The 24,138-nt window shown below is 39.7% G+C and overlaps 1 protein-coding gene across 1 annotated transcript in view; it reads right to left on the reverse strand.

The window, feature by feature from the left end:
- Positions 1–23,374, reverse strand: part of LOC134645505 (transmembrane protein 163a-like) — a 60,548-nt gene extending 37,174 nt beyond the window's left edge. Inside the window, exons 1-2 of the mRNA XM_063498964.1 lie at positions 22,855–23,374; positions 15,878–15,997 (exon numbers count right to left, since the gene is read on the reverse strand). Of these exons, the coding sequence (XP_063355034.1) occupies positions 15,878–15,997; positions 22,855–23,056 (322 nt within the window). The 5' untranslated portion in view covers positions 23,057–23,374. The remainder of the gene's footprint in view (positions 1–15,877; positions 15,998–22,854) is intronic.
- Between the last annotated feature and the right edge of the window lie 764 nt (positions 23,375–24,138).

Genomic DNA, 24,138 nt, shown 5'->3' on the forward strand with positions numbered 1-24,138 from the left:
ACTGCTCCGTGGACAACAAGATAAGCTATCTCTGTCCACATGTTGTGAACTTTATCAGCCCTTTACTTCTTCCCCTCTTTATCCTGTCACCTACTTATCTTCATATTCTCTATCTGACTGCACTTCCTGGCCCTTGTGTGTTCTCCCATGCACACCTTTGTATTCTGCGCTAACATAACCCTAACAGGTCTAAGCCAGAATGATGAAGGAAGAAATTGAAATTACTCTGCAGAATGAAGATAAACGACTTGCCCGTTCTTTCTCGCATTCATTTCCTCGCTCCCTTATAGGTTTCTCCAATAGTATTTACCTGTTCCATCAGCTCAGTGGTATAGCCTCAATAAAACATTCATGCATTAAGGGGAAAATTAGGCTTTCCCAGTCGCTTTTCCCTGAGGTCAGCCAAGTCAGCATATAATCTGTTCCCTGGAAACAGAATGAAGAACCCCAGGCCTGTTGGTAATGGATCCAGTGCAAGCATCAGTTTACCATTGATCACACTGGACCTGGCTGTTGGGTGTTCTTGGAGCTCTCCTGTCTGTCCCACTGTGTTATCCCACTGCATGAGGAAAGAGGGTATCTAGTATAAGAACGCATATAAAAATGCACTGCTGCTTTCATTCTCACTACTGAATACAGTGAAAACTGTTATTCTTACTCTCCTCAGATCAATCAAAGCAATTTGTTGAATTTCTGATTTTTGTTCATAAGTATGTCAACATGTGCATGCCTGTATGACTTCAGCGGTTTGTCCTTCACTCTGTAGGAAACAACAGTAAACTTTTTGAAGGTTATTCAGTGGTGTTAAGTGTTAAACGTAAAGTCCTCACAAACGTTATGAATGTACTTTCAGTGATGTACCAAACATATCAAATGTTAGATTCTGTGTTTTGCAATGTATATGAGACATAAATGTAATTTTGCCTGTGGCCTGTGATGTTAAATACATTACATGGACAAAAAGTATTGAGCCACACCTCTCTGAATTCAGATGTTTTCAGTCTTATTTCCATATATGTATGAAAGCAAGCTGCTAGTCATGCAATTTGACTTTGCAAAAGAAACTGTGGTTCTTAAGGCAGATTTCCAACAGTCTGCTGACTCAGTAACTGCAGAGTCCCAGACCTCCTCTGGCATTAACATGAAAACAAACCTGTGCGTCAGGAGCTTCATCGCATGGCCGAGCATATCCTGTAGGTGTAAGGTGTGCAGGTCCCGCTGCTTTTGTCCATATACTGTAGACTGTTTCAGTGTCAGTTAGCCAGTTAAATAGACACAATCCTCCTGAATAAAACGCTGCTGAATGGCACTTCCGGTGTTCCTCAAAGTACCAAAAAAATAAACGTGAACATCTCAACAGCAATCATGACTCAGTTACCGATGCCGATGCATGCTTAGGAGATGTTGTTGGGTAGAAAGAACTTTTCTGCATAAGAAATGCTAACGATGGTCATGGAAACGCTGTGCAGAGAGATATGAGTGCTATGGCACGCTGAGTAGACTTTGAGAGTCATTTAGTGACTTTGTCCTCTTCACTCCGTGTGGGACAAGGCTTATCATCATCTATCACAAGTGCTAAGCTGTTCCAGGACAGTTAAAAGCCAGAAGCCAGACGGAAGCCGACTGCGGCCCCACAGGCTGCAGGTTGGGCATAGAGGTTACAACCCCAACCTGTAAGAAAACCTTGTCTTACAGAAACCTAAGAGCCATTTAGCTCCATTATATTTAGGAAAATGTAAATGCATTTACAGTGGGTTGTTTCAATGTAGGTTCACCAATTTAACTGATATTAAGTTCAGTTCAATTCAATTTTATTTACATGGCGCAGAATCACAACAACAGTCGCCAGCTAAAGCTGCTACAGAGACAACCCCAACAACTCCATCAGATGACCCGCTATAAGTAACCAATTGGTGAAAGTGGGAAGGAAAAACACCCTTTTAAGGGAGGGGCGGCCATGTGCTGCGACCGGTTTGGGATGAGGGGAGGAGGAGGAGATAAAACTGTGCAAGGTAATAACTAAAGATTAAATGTGGAGTTGTGTATAAACACATAAAAAATCATAAACAGAATTACAGAGCAAAGTAAATATATGCAAAAATGATGACGTGAACCTGTAACTTAATTAGAAAATGATTGTCATTCTTCTTCATCCTCTCTCGTGGACTCCAGAGTATTTCATTAAGATGTGTGGTTGATGTTTTGAACCATTAGGAAGAAAAAAAAGCAAACTTCCTCTGCTCAGCACTTGAGTAGCTCACATGGGATTGAACACAATGCTGCCTCCACTTGTGTTACAGGCCGATTAACTGAGCTGTCATTAATATTTAACGATATTCACAGGACTGCTTTTCTCATGCCTAGATCACATGCAGCTGCACGTGACGCAAGACGTCGAGCCAGGAGGTGAAGCTGTGGGCCTCAAACACAACGCCGCAGCGAATAAGGACAAATTAGCTCTTGTTAAGTCTCTGCATCCTAACGACCGGTTTTCTGTTTATATATTTATTTTCAGCGCATACCTGCTTACTCGTGTTGTGAAATGCTACACCCTGACGCTGTACTGCAACCACACCGTGTGACTAAAACGAAACATCCTGAACACACTTTCACTTTCTCTCGCAGTCTCTTCTGACACTTTCTTTTTTCTGATCACACTGCACCACCTCACTTCTTTGGCTCATCAGTGAGGAGCAAAAATAGTCAAGTGGTGCTGACTGATAAAAGATGGTGTGAGGCTGCCCAGAGAGGCTGTCCTATAATTATGCTGCAGATGGAGAGTTTCTGACAGCCAAGCAAATACACAGATAAAACACTCCATGGCTTCTGATAAAAAAACCCCGCCAACCCAGAGTTCCCTGACGCATCAACAGCGAGGCGAGGTGTGGCAGAGAGGTACTTTTACAAACCCGAATGAGCTGTTCACCATCATTGTGGAGAGTCTTCTGGTTTGCAGTGTTTGACAACAGTGGAATCAAACTCATTCAAATATTAAAGGTGTGTGCCTAAACGTCAGTTTGCCTCAGCTGGAAAATAAAGTACCTCTTACTCTGCGTCAGCCCTGCAGCATTGTTGAAACAATTTCTCCTGAGCCGCAGATCGATAGTGCACTGTTGCTGCAGTGAGGTAGGATATCTTCTGTGGCTTCATCTTTAAAATGGCATCAGGAAACTTTACATATCGGCACAAAGCAGTGCCTGTAAGTAATCCAGAAACAGCACCTCGACCAGAAAGATAAACCTGAGCCGTTAGTGCACTCACAATACTTCACCACTCTCTCTGCACAGATTTTTAGACTTCATACATCCTTAAAAAATTGGAATAAGGCTTATTCTTATTTCTTACTTCCTGATTTGAGCCGAAAAATATGTTAAAAATTAACTTCAACAAACTCTATTTGCCATTAGCGGATAGAGTCCCATTAGCCACATCAAACCCAGGAGGCAGCGTGGTTGTAAAACCTGACTGCCTGTCACAAAGTGCAGATGGAATATGAGGATTAATGTAGTGTGAAACCTAAACAGAAGCCTGTTCAGCGTGACTAAAAGGCTGGGATGGACAGGATTGCCTTGACAACACTGGAAACGGGTTTAAAAGGTTAAACCTTATTACAAAATGCCACCATTTGTAGATGAGGAGATTGCAGTGAGTTATACACAAAAGGCATGTTTGACTTATCAAATTTATCTAATTACTTAATCTAGTTTTTTTTTTTTTTTTTTTTGTAATTCGCTAAATGTTTCCACAAACAAATTTCTGCATTAAAAGGAATTGAATGAGAGTGAGAAGTTCATTTCTCTGTGTCTGTTTTCATAACTGATTTAGCTCAGAGCCAACTGACGACTGAAGTAGTTTAATACACCGTGCATGACCACATGGTATCCACTGAACATCAAGGGTTTGTAGCAGAGCACAAGGGTGTGCATACAAAAAGACACGCACAGACTATTGTTCAAAGGACTCGTACATAAAGTTACACAATGAAACCAAACAAGTGCAGCTCAAACGTAACAATCCTGGAAGACGACCATTTATAATGATGAGCAGAAGTTCAAAGTATCAAAGTGAGCAAGAAAGATGTTTTCAAAGTAGCATAGTTGCTGGTGCTACATGAGCGCGTCTGAAAATTTCAGAAACTGCATAAAACCCCCATAAAACTCTTGTGTTTATGGAGAAATGTCCAAAAATGTATCCAGTGAGCAGCAGTTCTCTGGGCAAAAATGCCTCGCTGTAGCCAGAGGCCATGAGAGAATAGCCAGACTGCTTCAGGTTGAGGGCAAAGTAACTCTAACAATCACTTTGAGTTATTTTGATTCACAGCTAAGGTATGCAGAAGAGCATCTTTGAATGAAAACATGTCAAATCATGAAGCAGATGGGTTTCTGCAGCAGAAGACCACACCAGATGCGACTTCTGATAGCTGAGAACAGGAAACTGAGACTACTTGCTTCTGCTCACCAGAATAATAATAATAATAAAATAATAATACATTTTATTTGAGGGTGCCTTTCAGAAACCCAAGATCACCTTGCAAAAGAAAAAAGAAAAAATAATAAAAATAAGGTAGAGTATTGGAAATAAGACGAAAGCACGGCTCCATCCTGCCTTGTATCAATGGTCCAGGCTGGTGATTGTTGTGTAATAGTTTGGGGGATAGGTTTTGGTACCGACTGAGCAACATTAAATGCCACAGACTGCCAAAGTATTGCTGCTGACCATATTTGTCCCTTCATGACCTTAGTGTACCCATCTTTCAGGACAAAACTCAAATGATCTCAACTGTGTCGTGACAATAAGTTCACTGTACTCAAATGATCTCTGCAGTCAGCAGATCTCAATTCAACAGAGCACTTTTGGGATGTGGATAAACGGGAGATTCACATCATGGATGTGCAGCCAACAAATCTGCTGTGTGATGCTTTCAGGTCAGCGTGAGCCCAAGTCTCTGAGGAGTTTCCAGCACCTTGTTGAATCCGTGCCATGAATAGTTCTGAAAGCAAAAAAGGGACTAGACTTTCTGGGTGTTCCAGTGAGGACAGCACACAAACAGAAGCACTACTGCAGGTTTTGCACTGATTTGCTAATAGATGTAGTAAAATTACCATAAAGGAGAAAAATGTTTTAAAAAGAGAAAAAACTGCTGTTCTGGTTGGAGGGGAAACATTAGGACTGTGATTTATACCTCTGACATTATTCTCTGCCTAGTAGAGAGTTCATAAATGGCTTTGGAATTACAGAAAGGCCTGAGTACAAATACATACACCGCCCACAGTGTGATACATACAGATTTATGCACATGTAACTAAACGTCCAGTCAATAATGATTAAGAATCGACTTTGATCATTAAAATGATCAAATCCTTGACATTAGTGTGAGCATTTCAGGACAAGAGAGATTAAGGTAAAAGTAAGAGATCTTTATTATTACTCTTTCAGTATTTGCACTGATTCTACTGCTTTAAGACATGTATTAATAACCTCAGCCTACATCATGCGGCGTCATGTTGGGATGTCACACCTATATGTGCGCGCTTATGTACAGTGGGCCTAATTGGTCTGCAGACGCTTGGTGTTGAAGAGGAGGAGGGGAAATGGGATTGAAGCATCTGGTGTGAGAAACTGCTGATAACAACCTCAGTGCTGCAGTCTAGGATCTTCAAAGAGTGCAGATAGCAGGGGATCTGTATTGTGACAGTGTGGCGTAATAATGCGGTATCCCTGCACTGTGTTTTCATTATAAAGAGAAACATGGCAGCTTACAAGTGCATCTCACTCTTAAAGCCTTGTGCATTAACCTTTAAAGTCATAGATGTGTGTTTTTTTTATAGAAAAAACACACAAATTAATAATAAAAAAAAAATCTGTAACTGTAATGAAGAGCAGTTAAAGAACCTGCAATAAAAGTGATAAGAAATAAAGAATATTACAAATATTTTAGTAAGAACCGACTCGCTGGAATATTTTTAAATGGTGTATTTATATTTGCTATTAATGTCGCCACTTTCTTCGTTTACATCATTGGAGTCTCTCGTTTCTGTTGTTAGTTTGAGTTATTTTAGCTCATCTAAAAGGTGCTGTCTCACTTCTCAGTTCAAGCTGTTTAAGCTTGCACAGTAACCCGTTCAAACCAGTGCAAACAAACCAAACAGAGCTCATACGAGCTGCAGTAAACCCCAGAGATCCCATTGGCGATTAGTGAAGACTTACCATTGGCCATGGCTAGCAGCTATCAAGGGCAAAGGACTAGTTTTCTGTGTGGCTGTCGTGATTTACAGAAACAGATATTGTTTAAAAGCTAATAAAAAGGCAAACGATTGTCAGATAAAAGCTGACTGACTTCAGCTTGTATTTCAACAAACATGTTTCCTCATTTGCTCTTTATGAAGACGGGAAACAAGTCTGTGCAAGCTTGATTACTCAAGAGTTCAGACTAATGATGGACTCCAAAAAGCTTCTGTCTGTATGGAGATTTAAAGATAGATTATGCTATTTATTTATAACCTTTAGTCCAAATTATATGATCTGCAATTTTAACAATTATAAGAATAAGTTGTTATGAATCTGAATCTTTAATGAATCTCATAAGTCACAAACACTGCAGGGGCCACGGAGTGATGCGTCACCCAATAGAAGCTATGCAGGACAGCCGCCGTAGCGCCCCTGTAACCTTACTCTATCCCTGAGAAGTCAAAGTACCCTCGTCCCCATTCTGCCAACAGTAAGATACACCAACCCGCTGAATGCAGAGAATCCTACACAGAGCAGTTCCATTCATAGTATAATTGATAGTGAATGGTTAAGAGTCTCAGCACATGCCATCAAATTATGACGCGCAAAGAGAGCATTATCCTTCTCACAACACACAGACACGGCGAATAATGGGACGCTTGACATTTAACAAGATTAGCATTTCAGCTAATCTGTGGCCTTAGCCCAATTCACTACTCTCCATTGTTTTACTATTGTCTGATAATCAGAAGCACCTGAGGAATGATGAGTGTAATCACTAAACACTGCACAGATACGGAGGAACTGAAAGCATTAACTGTGGAAAGGAGTATCTGTGATTTGACCTGATATGTTCATAATTTACACGGTTATAAAAAAATGTTTAGAAAACAGTCATTTGAGGCAAATTACACACTTCAAAGTCCAAGTACATCAATCAACCCGAAAAGCCATCTTTTAACATAATAACAAGCTTCCATTCCAGCATTTGGCTCATAAGTAGACTGGAAGGCTGAAGGCTCAGAGAGTTTAGATTTAGCCCTAAAAGTGGTGACTGGAGGGAAAAAACTCAACGATCGCTGAAATGGCTCTTTTGAAATTACATATTGAATCTGTAAATGTTTTACGAGTTAAACAAAAAAACAGACTGAACGAATGGAGCTCAAACACAGATGCAGAACGCAACACCTGCAATCTGTTCACATTCAAATAATGCTTTCATTCGCAGCTTTGTGCCAGCAGAGGCAAAGGTTTCATAATTATTTAAGTAAAGATCTTGTTTGATCATATATGATCACAGTGAATAAAATAGATTAGTTCCAGCAGAAGTAGAATATACGGCACTTGAACACCCAGAACACCAACATAAATAAAAAATAACTTGATGGGTGAGTTTAAAGCGTTCTTAGATAAACATATACACACACACGTGCAAATATGTGCACACAGGTGTACTAACAGGCACATTTCTTAGTTCTCTGTCTGCGCAATTCAAAATTCATGATCTGAATGAGCCCACAGATGGCTGCCAATTTCATACCCTGACATGCTTTTTCTGAACATTATGTTCATCTGTGCATGCTTTTCATTGTGCAAGTCCAGCAAGTCTGCAAGTACTTGAAGTGGAAAAAGTTATTCTTTCAGGACTGAAAGCCGGGATGACAAACAAGGAATTTTTCAGTATTTATTCTGAGCCTAAAAAGACAGCAGCGAGGATTATACAGTCCATAGAAGTTGTCCTGCCGTGGCATGTGTGGCATAATATTTCTGACACATTTAGCACTGACAGAGAGAAAAAGACGACTGGATGTGGCTGACGCTACAATGACACACAATGACCATTTGGACCAGGAGATTAAGCCTCATCCAATTACTAAACTCATCCAGTAATCACATAAACAATACACATCTGGAGGGCTACATAAAAATAGAAACTCCTACCAAGTCAGAGCGTGTACGATAATGGGAGCGAAGGCAAAACAAACAACAGCAACGAAAACGCCAATAGAAACAGACTGCAACTGGGAGCGAAGGTAAAACAAATGAATAAATGATTGTGTTTTCTACCCCGAGGCTCCGTGGCGACAGGGGTGGGGTCGAGTTTTCAAGTAAGGTGGAGGCAGAATAAAGGAAATAGAACATGGCGAGTGGAAGCTTCTGAAGAAAGAAGGTCTGGGTGGAGAGGAAGAGAGGAGGAAAAGTAGGAGGTGATGAGGGACTGGGGGAGTAAAGTGCAGAGAGAGGCAAAACTGGAGCAAGAGAAGGAGGGAGGAGGGAGAGAGATGTATATTAGCACGCCTGTTTCTGCAGTGACTGCCTGGATGTGATGAATGTCCTGCAGATAGCAAACAGATATCGTACAACTCAACACAAACATCACTTTTGTACAGACTCTGCTGTCTGTGATTTACACTTTCATTCATTTATTCTTTATGATGGTAACATGAGATCTATAATAATAGTGAGGTGATAATGAAAGCGTCAAATGAAACATGAAACTCATAAGGTTATGACTGAATCCTTACAGGAGGTAATACTCCAGCGTAAGTGTTAAAAAGCACAACTTAAATAACTACAATCCGGTGACCAACCACCGTTACACATTTCTGCATTAGCTACAAATGTGGATTCATGTCGAGCACCGTCTGTTCAAATTGCTGCGTAATTCACATCACTCTATGAAAGGTCCTTTCATAGCCTTTATTTACAAGGCTGTCATTATTCTTTGTTTATTTTAGTGTAAATACATTTTATTAAAAGACCAAAGCCGTCAGGAGCTGGGTCTATGACCCAGCATTTTGAGTTTATTTTATATTTTTGATTTCTTATGTTATATTGGAAATATGTAAAGTTATTGTGCTATTTTTTAGTTAGGGTTGAGTTGTGTTTAGTCTAGTCTAGGTTTCATCTATGCCCCTGTGTTTGTGAGTCTTTTCCTGTCTTCTGTGTCAGTCTGTCATGTGTTTCATGTCTACATTTCTCCAGGTTTCCTGTTTTATTTTGAAAGTCTTGTGTTTCTATGTTCATTGTGTTTATTTTTAATTCCCCTTGTGGCATCATGTTTATTTGTGTCAGCTGTGTCTCCCCAGGTGTTTCCACTTCCCTCATTACCCTCCTCTGTATTTAAGTCCTCTGTCTCCTTCTGTTCTTTGGTGGGTTTTCTGTTTCTCTTTATGTCACAGAGTTTCTGCTTCTTACTGTTTGGGTTCATGCTCAAACTCACGTTTTTGATTATTTCACAGTTACGTTTTCTCCCATTCAGTTTCAGGTTCTTGTCGCTCATCATAGTTTTCACAGTCTACTTTTCCCAGTTGAGGTTTTAGTTTTCACTCCATAAAAACACCGGCGTTCCCTGGCCGTGACAAAAGTCTTGTTTTTTTCCTACACATATTTACTTTAACTGCTGAATTTTTTAAAAAGAGATTTTCTGAAAACTGGACACCACAGTGTTGTAAAATTTGCTTAAAAAGGAGAACATTTGTTAGGGAGGATCTTAAGCTATAGATTTAACACATATTGTCGTGGTTCTGGGGACCCAGCGTTTATCTTTTAGATCATTTATATTCTGTGATTTTAGTGGTTTTTCATGGTTTTGTCTTTTTTTCTAGCTCTCTTAGTTATTCTTTAGTATTTTGGTAGTTTCTAGCCCTCTGGTTTTGTTACTGTGCCTCCCTTGTGTTCCTCGTGTTACGTCTAATTATCCTGGTTTCTATGTTCGTGTATTTCCTGTTTTACTTTGACAGTGCCGTGTCCTATGTCAGAGTATTCTGCTTCCTCGCTGTCTCGTGTGTGTCATTAGTCCCAGCTGTGTTTCCCTCCTGGTCCTCGTTACCCTCTTGAGTATTTAGTCCTCTGTCTTCCTCTGTCTGTTGGTTTGTCTGCCTTTCTCCCCCCGTGTTTCCATGTTTTAGGTTTCCTGTTTTCAGACGTGACACATTGACAGTTTTCTTGAATATAAAGGCTGTGTTCATGGGAATTTTTAAAAAATCGTTCTCCTCTAGGTCTTCTGGTTTTATGAAGGTCTTTCAAAGATTTTCTATGAACATTAGCTGCTTGTTTGCTCATTTTCAGTCCAGTCCTCATACTTATACGTAACCCTTAATACTGACCTATGAATCATTCAAGCATAAAAACGCACCATAGCTGTGTCTACACATAACAAAATAGCTCATTTTAAATCGTATCCTCGGGCGCTTCGCTACAAACAGCTTGTTTAAAAAAAAACTGAATTTATGAAGATGATAAATGCTAATGCTAACAGTGTGAGAGGCATCAAACTGTATGTTTTAACCAACAAGGTGAAACTAAGGGAAAAATCTGCAATATAAACCCTTTAAAGACAAAAAAAACATTTATACTGTAAACTATTATCTCCAATAAACAAGTTACACACCAGAACAAGTTTGTGATACCTGTATTCAGTCAAGAGAGCATTATTTAATCAAGTATTGCACTGAATGAGTTTATGAAGTCAAAGAAAATGGGCCTGAGTAGAGACGAGCGGAGTTTAATCTGTGACAGCAGTCTGGCAGGTCAAACAGGGGTGTCATTGTGCCTTCAGCACATGTCAAAGATTACAAGTTTGTGCAGAGGTTGTGTTACAGAGCTACGTTTTTTTCTGCATGCTGGGTTTCAGCTACTTCTGTCTCCAGCCACGCAGTCGTGGCACACATAGATATCCATAAAGTGCTGGATTATTTATAACTATGTTGGGCTTTTGCTTTATGTATCTGGGTTAAATCACAGTAATTATGCCCCGACTGCATGAAGAGAAAGAAGGAAAAGTAAACAAGAAGCACAGAGGAAGACAGAAGACTGAAGGAGAAGCTGCTGAAGCCAAATCTATTTATTTCTGTTTCCTGCTGTCTTACTCTTACTCTGCTATATTTATAATTTCACAGTATTTTAGTAACATTCTTCCTCTTTTATGTCCTCTACTTCACATCCTGTCACTACCGCACCAGCACATTTCCCTCTTTCTTCTTCCCTCTTTCTAAATCTTGCTTTGGCGTCTTCTCAATCTCAGCTTTATTCCCCTTGGCCATCCTCCTGCTTTAACCCTCTTTTACTCATTTCTACCACAATCTTCTCCTTGCTCAAAAATTAAATGGTTGTTGGCAACAGCCCTGATTGATCTCGTGGCTGCCTATTAGTGTGGAGGCCTATAGCCTGCTCCTAAATGTCCTAGAGGCACTCTGAAAATCATTCCTGTTGGTGTGCACTCAGTCCCTACTCTGAGCATGGAACAGCTTCTCAGTGGACTGCCTGGCAAGCATCATAAAATGTACCATAAGGCAGAAATCCTCTAATACTAACAATTCACACAAGAATCTTTAATCAAAAACACTAGAAGGCTTTATATGTTTATTATATGCTGGTTGATGGCAACACAGAAAAATCAATTTTCTACTTGAAGGAAAGGTGTGTGTTACAGTCACACGTGATGCAAAAACACCTGACTTTTATATGTAAGCCTGCAGTTCTTGTCTCCAGTCATAACAACATTCAACATAATTCTCAGACCACAAAACTAAAAATTAAATAGTACGTTTTCATACATTGTGCATCCATTTTCAATGAATACAACAAAATTAAGACTGGAGTAGAATTGATTTGATGCTCTGTGCATCATATGAATACTGTACTAAACTGCATCTAATATTATGTAAAGACTCATATTTTTACATATTAGTCGTGTATATTTATGTAGAGGGGAAAAAAATGAAAGTTGAAGGAGGATTACAGGAACTACTGTGAAAATTGTTTTTTTATCTGTCTATTTATTTTATTTTAAAAAGAAATTTTCATTGATTTCATCATCCTGAATATGAATATCAAAATACTTGTCCATCTATCAGTTTGATGACCAAGTTATAAAGGAAATGTTGTCGTCATCTTCTAGTTTCCTGTGTTTCTCAGTCACAGAGTTCATATAATTACCTGCTCACACTCTGCTGGACAGCTTAAAGCACAGAAATGTTCCTGCTCCTTTCTCTTCAGGTGTGGTCTGTGCTTTCTCTCTCAGTCTGATATGTCTGATAAAGCCTCAAAGACTTGTACCACTTTCACAGGTGAATACCTAACCACAAAAGGCAGCTTCTCAAGAGAGGTTGCAAGCTCACCCAGAGCAGCCAATCATGACCGAGACATTCGAGAGTCAATTGAAAGTAAAGCAGAAGAGGCTTGCAGTGAACCCTTCTCCTTTCTAAATGTTAAAGTGCTGCTAAAGGTCACAGAAGGATAGAGGATTATTGCAGATTTCCACAGAGAGAGCTGAAGACAGAGAAGAAGAGGAAAAGGAAAACTAGAAGGGCAAAAGCTAAAAGGCTGGCAAAAACAGGATCCAAAAACTGAGTTTTGTTTAAATATGTCCACTTCAGGAAAACTCATAAAAGCTATGTCTATGACAGTAGATATTTTGATTGTGACAGAATCAAACTATCTTTTGCCTTTGCCAGCAATCACAGAGAGGGAAAAAATGAGTAAGGAAGGATATGCTGAGAAAACACCTAAAGAGGAAGTAAACAAAGCAGAGTGTAAAGAAATACGTTGACAAGATGTAAAACATAAAAAATGGAAGATGGTGGGCCTGAAAGAGGGAGAAACTAGGGCACAAGCAGGAGGAAACGACACGCCGGTATTCTTTAAAGTTGAGCCATCGCAACCACTAAATCCCCGACGCTGCCTGCCAGGACTCATCACGCCCGGTCTTGCCTCGTCCCCTGGTGCCATCGTACCTTCCAGAGCTTCATTCCTCCATATCCATCTGCCTCTCTTCCCTCTACTGCGGGTGGCAGGAGAGGAGACGGAGGGCAGTGCATTCATACTTTAATTTTCTGACCAAGTTCCCCTGACTTGCCTTCTCAGGGCTGTGTTTAGGAGACGTGGAAGGAAGCGCATCTACACATCTGGGTACCTTCTGCTCTCTTGTTCTTGTTTTTGTCTCTCTCTCAGTTTAGAAGTTCATATTTTAGTGGGTCATCCTGTTCTTCTGCTGAAGTCTCTGTTCTCTGTGTGCTGAGAGTCAAACAAAACACACACACACACACCTACACACACACACCTACACACACACACACACACACCTACACACACCTACACACACCTACACACACACACACACACACACCTACACACACCATTCTACATTTTGCCTCTTTCTCCTCATTCATCCCTGCACTAGCTTCACTCTGTGAGCTGTATTAATTCATGCCAGCATTGACAATATAATATTTATTTTTTCTCATCTTGGTCTATTTTTACACATAGATGTTGTATTTTTTTTAAATGCACTGAATGCTGATTACTGTGGGGCTGAAGAAGAAGTGCTACTCGTATCCAAATTTCATCAGCTAATTAAAAATGTGTTTTAATTATGAGTTGATATCTGTATTATAATATTCTTTTAAATAGCGATTTTAGGGACAATCTGTGTACAATAATCGATTTAGCATGTTTTGAGGAGCTATGCTAAATGACCAACAACAGCACAAACGAGAGCAAAAATAACCCGTACTACTGGATGTTGCATAAAAGACAGACCACACCGTCCTCCTCCCCTGCCACCTCCTTCACCTCTTTGGGGATGATACCTGCTGGCCATAACACGAATATTCTCTCCAGCGTCTTGTGGGTGTGTCTTCAGGTCTCCTCCATGTTATCTGGAAACCAATCTCACATTATCTTTAAAGTGAGCCCAAAAAAGGAGACTTTGTTTGCTAAATGGATCATTATCCATAGCTAAGGACCGAAGCACATTTTTACCAGTAAATCAACAGCTTTGCCTTTGGGCTTCACTGTTATAGCTAATCACTGCAGACCCTGCACTGGTCCAACTGTCAATTACCCACTTAGTTCGTCCAACACTCATGAGCAAGAATGCAAAATACTGCTGCTTATTCACTTGACACACCAGCTCACTCCAAACTGGAGTGGACGAGCCAGCCTCTACCAAAGTGGAGGCGCTAGTTCTCCTCCCTACTGCAAACCCCATCTCCACATGTAGCTCCTGCTTGGAAAATGAGCTTGCGCTTCATCAGTATTTAATTGAAAAGACAAAAGGCTTGAAAAGGTTGGGACACATCACAACTTGAATCTTAGCAGAATGAAAAAGCAAGATCCCCTTTGTCACTGCAGACTGCGCCCTCACACATCCTGTAAGTCATAAGACAAGAAACTGTGTTGAAACTGTTGCACGCAATGTGAAGAACTTCCAAAAGCAAAAGCCTTTTTGTTCATATTAAATGAAGTGAGTTTGAACTGCCGAGTGTGAGTTAATTAAGTAGTTAAAGAGGCATGAAGACAGTGAAATAATTATTACAGCTCTCAGACTATATTTACTTCCATGTTAGACATTATATCGCTTACAAAGGCTTCGAGGAAAACCTGAATTTTGAAAAAGTAAACTTCTGTCAGACTTTATTACATGATTTGATGCTGACAAATTAGTTTTAAGCCGTGTAATTCAGAGATTATGAAATTACTACAAGTGCAGCAGAAACAGACCTAACCTCTGCAGTCTAGCTATGATGAAGAAACTGCTTACATCGAGCTTGCAGAATAATAGTCTATTTATGCCGAATCTTCACTTCTGTTTTTGTAAACAAAAAGGTTTATAGTGATAAATTACAGCACTGTGCAAAAAGTCTCAAGCAACCCTCATTTCTTTATATTTTGCTTCAAAACAGCCAGACTATCTATGGACATTGGCTCCATGAGTGAACATCTCATTTTCATTTCAGATAAATGGTTTGTTTGTTTGTCTATTAAACACATTTAACACTGACTTATGAGTCATGAAGCATAAAAAAGACAACAACAGCTCAAATGCTTGTATGGTGATCAAAGCCTGTAGCTAAAAATTAAAGCAGTTTCACAGCAACTCCTGATTTTTTTTTTTATTTTTTTTTTTTTTTGGAGCAGTAATGTGTTCAGTGCTCCGTGACTTGGAGTGTGGTGTTATATACAATAGCTATGAATTTCTCCAACACAACAGCTGACAGAACACATCTGGTGAATTAATATCAGTCTTTGTTGAACCAAACACACAGCATCAAACCAGAATTTCTAAATTAAAAAAAGGATAAACTGCTACAAAACACCAGCAACAAACAGCAAAATGTAGCTTCTGAAATCGATTTCTGAGATTCAATCTTTTTTTTTTCCCAACGGCACCTTTATCATGTCAGCACAGGTATCAGACGCGCTCTTTGTGGTCATACACTCCAAACATGTGTGATCTGTTCGTGTACATTTAAAAACAGTAGCAGATGAAATGTGCTGGGCTTCAATTTGCTCCACTTTAATAACTGGGAAAGCTTTCAGAAATGCTATGAATATACCGTTTAAGCGCTTTAACTATGGAATCACTGTTCATTCATCAGCACATTTTTTATGGCTTGGTATGTTAGTCACATCGTTTCTCCTTTGTGTATGGTTTGGTTAAATCCAAAGTGCTAAATGGGATCTTTGTCATGAATTAAACCAGAAAAAAACCCTTTTTACATTATACAACTAAGTATTTCAATCCTGAGTCTTTTCCAACTCCTTATGAGAGGGTTTTTTTTACTTTAATGTGAGTTTTGACAGTAAAGTGAGAAATAAACAGCTCTATAGTTGCTAAATATGGCAAAAAATAGCAAAGTCTCACTGAAAGCTGCCACAGCCAGAATAAGAGTGACGACGATGGAGAGCCAAGACACCCAGAGCGCCTTCTTCCTGTAGTTCTGTGCTTCATGGGGCTTCAGGCGCATGCTGCTCTCCAGGAGACCTGCAGTCAGACACATAAACCCTGTTACAAGGACAACTCTCTCTTTTTTTTTGTCTCTGGTTTGCAAGGTTCATTTAATGAAACACTTTACTGTGTGATCAGAGGTAAAGTAGGTGGCAATCTGAGTTATTAATACACTTAAAAAGGAGTTCAACTCTCTTTAACCCTGAGTAATTAATTTAGTCTACTGAAAAAAAAGGTTAAAGGCAATCATGTGTCTCTGAGTCCCACAGAGAAGAAGTGTTAAGATGAAATCTTGAAGATGCAGAAAGATATTCTGATATAGTTTAATTCAACATTTTGCACAAATAACTGGACTGGGGGTGTTTAGTACAGACAGCTCAATGTAATAAAGGTTTACTGTGATCAGTAGAAAAAAAGAATAAAACAGAGCAGCTATAGCACAGTATGCTGGAGTTTTCCAGAAAACTACCCGCTTTGTTTCAGGTACACTTTCAAAAGGGTGTCCGGTGGGAAAAACTCCTGGGACCACTGATGTGCCCTACTTTTCCAGTGCATCCTTGTATAAGAAGAATCTCAGATTTCCTTCAGTCTGAAGGAAGGTCACTGTGAAGATCCATTTAAAAAGTTTCAGTGCAACACCATTTATAATGACTCAACTCCAAATGGCCCGGCAGACGTCTCCGTGGGTAATTATTATTGTCTTCTCATTTTATCACCTTCCAAAAGAGCATTAGAGGTTCATGGAATAATCTGGAAACACAGTTCATACTGAACGGTAAACCGCAGCTCGTGTATGAAACACATGAACAGTGTCTGATATTCACCTTTCTTTTGAACCTCAACAGCACCCGTATCACTCCGCCACCAGCACTCACAAATTCAAAGCGTACGGACGCAGTAAAGTAGCTCCTTACTTTTAGTGTTAATATCATTGTTATTGTGTTATTGTAAATAACTAAAACTAAATTTAGACATGAAAACAACAACTACACTTGTGAAAAAAATGTAAACTTACTGAGACTTAATTTGAAAAACTAACTAAACTAAAATATTGTAGCGGTATTTGTTAGCTTTAGTATTTATTAGTTTCATAGAAATGCAATAAATAATTCAGGTATTTTAAATAAATCAAACTGTGATATTTTACAGCTTTATTGGACTGATTTATCAGGCAGCCCACAGACTACAGAGATGTGGTGTTAAAGAAAAAGAGAATAACTCTTGGTCTAGACATTCACATGAATTTCAGCCCTGCTGTGGTGTGAGACTTCCTCGCCTGAAGTCACAGACTAAACAGCCCAGATTCTGGACTGCCTGAAGCATTTTCATTGTCATGAAATGTGAGGATGGCTCTGCAGAGTCTTGCATTATTTATAAGTCTGAACTTTTACATCCAAAAGCGATTGTAAGGCTGTTTTCTTTTTTCTTTTTTTCCTTTTTTTCCTGAAATGTCTCCTGGGGACTGTCACAGTCATCGCAAAAACAAGTTGAGAATAGAAATTAATAAAGGGAAAAACGAGTATCTGTTAACCTCTGAACTCCCTGAGCCAAATGTTTGGAATGCAACTTGAAATCAGCTTTTGACATTTGCTTTAAAATCTTCATTAAATGATAGTTTATGCATAATTTGTTCATATTCTCAGTTATTACTGAAAGCACAGGTTTTTGTTTGTTTCTTTACAGTGGGGCACTGTGCCATGCTCGTCATGAGATATTAAGAAAAATGTATATTTTTCCCACGCAGTAACACAGTTCTGTGTTTAGCCTTTATTGGAGCTGAGCCTTTATTCTTCTGGTCAACTCCAATCTAAAGGTTACAGTGGTTACAAGCTCAAAACTCCCTTTAAATGGCAACACAGAACTGCGTCACAGAGGAGGGAAAATCTGCTGATAAAAAGCTGACAAGTCATAAGATCGTTTCATAAAGTGAAAGTGGTTTTACTAAAGGACACGCCTGATGGCTGAACCTGTCTTCAGTGGTGCCAAATTAGAGAAAGCGGAGAGCTATGTTGGGGCTCAAAGATAAAAAATCATCTTTGAAAGAATGATGAACGTTAATGCGGCCAGACAACCCCCTCTGAGCAAGCGCTTTGGTGAAATCCAGAACTGAATTCAAAATCCTGCTCCTCACATACAAGGTCTTAAATAATCAGGCCCCATCTTATCTTAATGACCTTGTAGTACCATATCACCCTATTAGAGCACTTCGCTCTCACACTGCAGGCTTACTTGTTGTTCCTAGAGTATTTAAAAGTAGAATGGGAGGCAGAGCCTTCAGTTTTCAGGCCCCTCTTCTGTGGAACCAGCTTCCAGTTTGGATTCAGGAGACAGACACTATCTCTACTTTTAAGATTCGGCTTCAAACTTTCCTTTTTGCTAAAGCATATAGTTAGGGCTGGACCAGGTGACCCTGTATGCTCCCTTAGTTATGCTACAATAGGCATAGGCTGCTGGGGGACTCCCATGATGCACTGGGTGTTTCTTCTTCAGTCAACTTTCTCACTCACTATGTGTTACTAGACCTCTCCTTCCCACTGTCACCAAAGTGCTTGCTCATAGGGGGTCATATGATTGTTGGGTTTTTCTCTGTATGTATTATTGTAGGGTCTATCTTACAACAGCACCTTGAGGCGACTGTTGTTGTGATTTGGTGCTGTATAAATAAAATACAATGAAAGTTGAAATAAAAATTGGTAACAGTAGGAACGAAAAACTCCCTTTCAGCAGGAAGAAACTTTCAGCAGAACCAGGCTCAGGGAGGGGCCGACCGTCTGCTGTGACAGGTTGAGGTGAGGGGAGGAAGACAGGATGTGTAGAAGAACACCAAATGCTGTTTACTGTCAATCTGTCCATGTTTTAATGAATTCAACTCAATTCCATTTTATTTATATAGCACCAAATCACAACAACAGTCAAGGCACTTAATTGGATTCCTTCAGATTCACAGAATACATCACGCCGCACATACCCTGAGTACATCCAACAGACTGTCAAATTTCCCTTCAGTTTCCACAACAGCATCATGTTTTCAGAGAAGCTTGTTGCTCAGCAGACTTTGTTACAACCACATTTCAGAGTTGCTAAGTGACTCTTTCGCCACCGATGCCGTGACGTCAAATCAAATTAAGTCCATTACTTTTATTTGACTTCCTTTTTTAAATGAGACTTCTTTTGTTTTGTGAGTCTCCAGCTCACCCTGCGCGCAGGCTTTCTTGCTGCCACCTAAGACTGTTAGTCTTACATGGGTGCAGACAGAAGGAGACAAGTCAGATAGACCATACAGCAACTCAGATATAATCCCTCACCAGATTCCCACCAGTGCAAGCTACCAACTGTTCCAAATAAAGCTTTGATTTAGTTTCAAACTTGGTCCAGACTATACAAAAGCAGTTTGGACCCTAATAGATATAAAGAATGTAAAATTATATCTTTAAAAAGATACATTATAGCTCCAATATCTTTAATCAAGACAGAAAAAAGCCCCCAGTCTGCATGTAATTAGTTTATGAGGACTTAAACTTGATGTATTAAGTATTTGATATCTTTTATGGATCTCACAACAATAATTTACTGATCAGCATCAAACTTGTGTTTGTGTTATTACAAAGTATAAATTACAAAGTATAAATTTGTCACCATGAAGGGGAAAACAGCAAAACGCCACCTTTTTTGGTAACACTGTGACGCAGAAAAAAAATTATCCCGTGACTCATCATCACTAATCTTTTGCTCTAGCTGCAACAGATTTTGTTTTTAAGGCAAAAGCTCAAAGAAAACCAGAAGAGTCACATGAGCTGTGCAAAAAGGGAGATGAAAATCATCTGGACCACTGCCATCAGAGCAAACTGTGATTTCTGTGTAATATTATTGGGACAAAGATCCAATAAAATGACTTTAAGCCAAACATGCATGGTTTACCAACAGTTGTAAAAGACCAGCTAAATGCTACAATATCAATGAATCATGCTGTATGGCCTATTTTATTTGATATTTGTTCTGAAGAAACTTTTCTTACAACCTGAGCTGAATGTGCTGTAAACAAGGTGCAAAGAGTGATTTTCTATGGATATTGTATAGTGCCTTTCCATTCTATTAGAGCACTCAAAATGATCATAAATTGCACCAACATGAAGTGTCTTAGTCAAGTGCTGAGCCGCCTCTAGACTACCCACTAGACCCCTCTCTTGAGTTTGAGTTGAAATGTATCAGCTTGGGATAGACACGATAATTAGGAATAACTTGTATTGATTTTAAGTGACTTTAAAAAAGGCGGCAAAATTACCCATAACAGAGTCACCGGCTCTGTATATACTTCAGTGCAAAATCTTACTGTTTTATAAATGACAAATAAAAATGACATGTGTTTTTTTTATTGTTTACTATCAGTTAAAAGATAATATAATAATAATAATATAATAATAATATCTGCTAATCAGTTAATAATTGGTTTGTAAACCATCTATGAACATTGGATTTATGGCATTTGTAAAATTGTAACTTGTAAAACTTAAAATAGTAAGAAATGCTCTTTAGTAGCTCTGTGAACGATGTTTGGTTATTTAAAGTTGAAACTGGTGTTTTTTCAATACTTGAATTAAAGAGAAAGAGTAAAACTGTGAAAAAGAGTAAACTCAGTTAAAACCTTAACTGGTTAGTTAAGGTTTTAACTGAGTTTACTCAGTTTACTCTTTTACCCTCAAGTCTTTTTAATTGTATTTTTATTTGCATCATTTTGCGACTGAATCACATGGCTGCATAACAGTGAGAACCCTTAATCAGACATTTACAGCTCTAATACTTTATTCAGCTCATAACATTTTTATCATTTGCTACAAAATATCACAGTAATTGGTGTTTGACATCTGAAATAATCTTCCCCTACCTCCCACAAATAGAAGTCCAGTGTGTGTGTGTGTGTGTGTGTGTGTGTGTGTGTGTGTGTGTGTGTGTGTGTGTGTGTGTGTGTGTGTGTGTGTGAGAGAGAGAGAGAGAGAGAGAGACTGAGGGGGAAGTGGGACAGCATGGTAAATCACTTTGCTCACATGATCTCCAGCTGGGGGATCAGACAGGAGGCATGTGCTCAACATCTCCTCGTACGTCTCTCTGACTCACACACAAGCTTGTGCGCATTTGCGCACGTCTCTCTCTCAAAGATCAACTCCTTCACACCTTTCTCTTCTAAAAATGATGAACATCAGCCACACAGCTCAAACAGCAGATTACACATCTCCCATATGAACACATACATAAGGAAATACAAGAGAGATACTCCTGAGAGGGGTGTGACAAAACTGCTCCTAACCTTTTGTAACCCTGCTGTATGCCTTACTATCATCGGTCATCAATATGTGCACCATGTCATGTGTATATCTTCATTAGTAAGATAGATATATAGACAGCATTATTACAGGATACATTTATCATTTATGCAAATCAGAAGTGTGAAGAAAAAAAGACTGGGGGAGGGGGGTGAAAGAGAGGCTGTGAAAGTGAAAAATACTGAATGAAATGTGTGTGCATGATGTACAGCAGCAGTGCTTAAACCACCATGCATCTATTTCACTCGTTTGTTTGGGTTTTTTTATATGAAGTTTCCTCTTTTTTTTTTCTCCTTACAGATTTTTAATATTGTTGTAAGTAATTACTTTAATTTATATCGCCTTGTTTGTTATCATGAGAGGTACCACGGCATTGCAAACATATCGAGGGGATCCCCACAAATTTATGGTCCGTTTTTGCAAGAATCTAAGACCTGCTGTTTGGGTTCATTGTAACAGCGCCCTCTAATGGCTGCAGTTATAATCAAAGGGACAGCAGTCCAATGATGTGGTTGCACAGCCATCGAGTCTGCACAGGATGGAGGTTAAGGTTGACAACAATGACACTAGACACAGTAGACTGCTGTTCTTTTCCCATTCCAAACAGGAAGCCAGTGTTCCTTTTAACAATGACTAAAAACAAGGGTCTTCTAACCAAAACCTTAAACTTTCCATAAACATAAAAAAACTAGAGGCAAAGACATTGGGAAGATTGTTCAGGAGGTTTTTTGGTCAGTTTTCTACCAAAAAAAAAGTGAATTTAACTGACTACAAATAATACGCTACGCTGCCTTAAGGTGATTTTTAATACACACAATGTTAAAGGTGTCTGTAGTTCCAGTTTGTTCTTCTGCCACCTGACATGTATCCTAAAGCTATTCCAAGCTTGAGTATCGGTCTTGTCTCATCATTCAGTGTGATCCCAGACATGGATTTTCAGCTCTTAGAAATAATCCATCAGAACATTAATACATTTCAGCAGTTCATTATTATTGCAGACATGCTTGATCACATTGCAAGACTACTGGGAGAAACAGTATTTAATCAGCATGTCAGCAGATCCAATAAACATTCTTTATATTTAATGGGAGTCTCAATTACAATACAGGCAACAAGTTTATTTTTTGTTTTTTAATTCTCTGAAGAGTTTTTGAAGTGATTAAGCAAATGCAAAGGCACACTGGAGGGTTTGTGAAACATATAAACAACCAGCCTCTAGTTGCATGTCTTTTAAAAAAGGCAACTTTTTCCAAAGGCAATGTAGGCCAATGTCTGCGAATGAATGAATGAGTCTAAGAGCTGAAGCGATTTTAAAGCTTTAAACTTCACTTTGAATTTGGTCATTTGGTCTGGTATGAATCCTGCTGATGAATGGTTTTCATTTATTATTCAGGGAGCAGACTAAAAATATCTCACATGAGTAAAAATAACCATCCCATCTCCACAGCCCCCCCCCCCCCCCACACACACACACACACACACACGCACACACACACGCACGCACACACACGCGCACATGAGCATCCATAACTTTCACAATGCATCCCCAAACCTGCCATAGGTGTGTCAAGTTACCTTCTCCCTCCACCGTGTCTGTGATTTTCATCTCCTGGCCCACAGTGAACGACTCAGGCTCCGTGGGGGTTTTGGCTTGCTGGTGATTGTGGTTGGTGAAGCCATCCGGGGCGCACTGGCCGTTCCGCACCGTTGCTGGGCAGGGATCCACAACAGTCGGGTCTGGGACGGGGTAGGACTCTTGGGTCACCTGGTCTGTCATTCTTACTGCGGTTGTTTTGCTTTCAGTCTCAGAGGAAGATGAGGATGATGGAAAAAAGATTCACACCGGTTCGATAAGTGCAGCAGCCATCCAGCGCGTCCAATATGCCACCGGTGTCGACTCAGTTGCGCAGAGGGGAGAGAGAAGAGATGGCGATAAGACAAGATGGGAGATAACGGATTTATCTTCGTAGCATCAGCAGCGAAGCAACTCCCTCTGAGAGAAGTGAGCGCTGTAGGATCAGTGCAAACACCCTGCTGGCTGAGCCACTTAGACACAGTTTAGGGTTAGATGCGACAAAGCGATAAATTGCTGAGATCTGCTGTGAATCAAGAAGGCGGTACCTTCAAGTTTTCCCCCTCCTCCCCTTCCTCTTTCTCTCCTCCTCCCATAATTCAGCTCTTAATTCAGAATCAGTACATGCAGTGACATCTGCCCCGAGTTAGCCAAGCATTTTTACACTTTCTCTTTGAGTTTGCTGTGATTTATACGCACAGGAGACCTGTAGCCCAAAGCCCAGACCTTTACACAGGCATTCAATATGCTACCGAGCAACTTAACATTACCCTGCTGCCACAGATGGCCTTAATGCACGTTAGTAAATTGTATTTAACCATTGTGTTTTCTACTTATATTTGTGCCAGTATGTTTATGTTATTAAAGGTTTTTGCGTCATGTGAGGGATTATTGCCCTAAATTCGATATGCTTGCATATTGACAATAACCAGTTTTGGATCTTGAACCCTGGCAGGTTGACCAACCTTAATCAGCCACCAGGTGGCATCCTCGAGCAGCGATATGTGCAAGCAATTAAATAAAGTTGGCTAATGAAGGTCGTTTCAGTACATTTCAACCTGTGCAGGCTAGCTACAGAAATAAGCTGCAGCCATGATGTGAAACCAAAATAATCAATTAAAGCCATGAGTGCAGAATTCAGGCTCAGTGTAACGAAGGCAGACAGTTAAAGGAGCAGGTTTACAGCCTCTGCTCTGGGTTTGTTTGTTTCAAAGATTGGGCAATAAATGTCCCAGCAGCAGACATTCACCTGTCGGTCATTGGTTTCAGGCTGAGGGTGGGGAGTG

Source organism: Pelmatolapia mariae, linkage group LG16_19 (genome assembly GCF_036321145.2).
Source record: "Pelmatolapia mariae isolate MD_Pm_ZW linkage group LG16_19, Pm_UMD_F_2, whole genome shotgun sequence".
In the NCBI taxonomy this organism is placed as follows: Eukaryota; Metazoa; Chordata; class Actinopteri; order Cichliformes; family Cichlidae; genus Pelmatolapia; species Pelmatolapia mariae.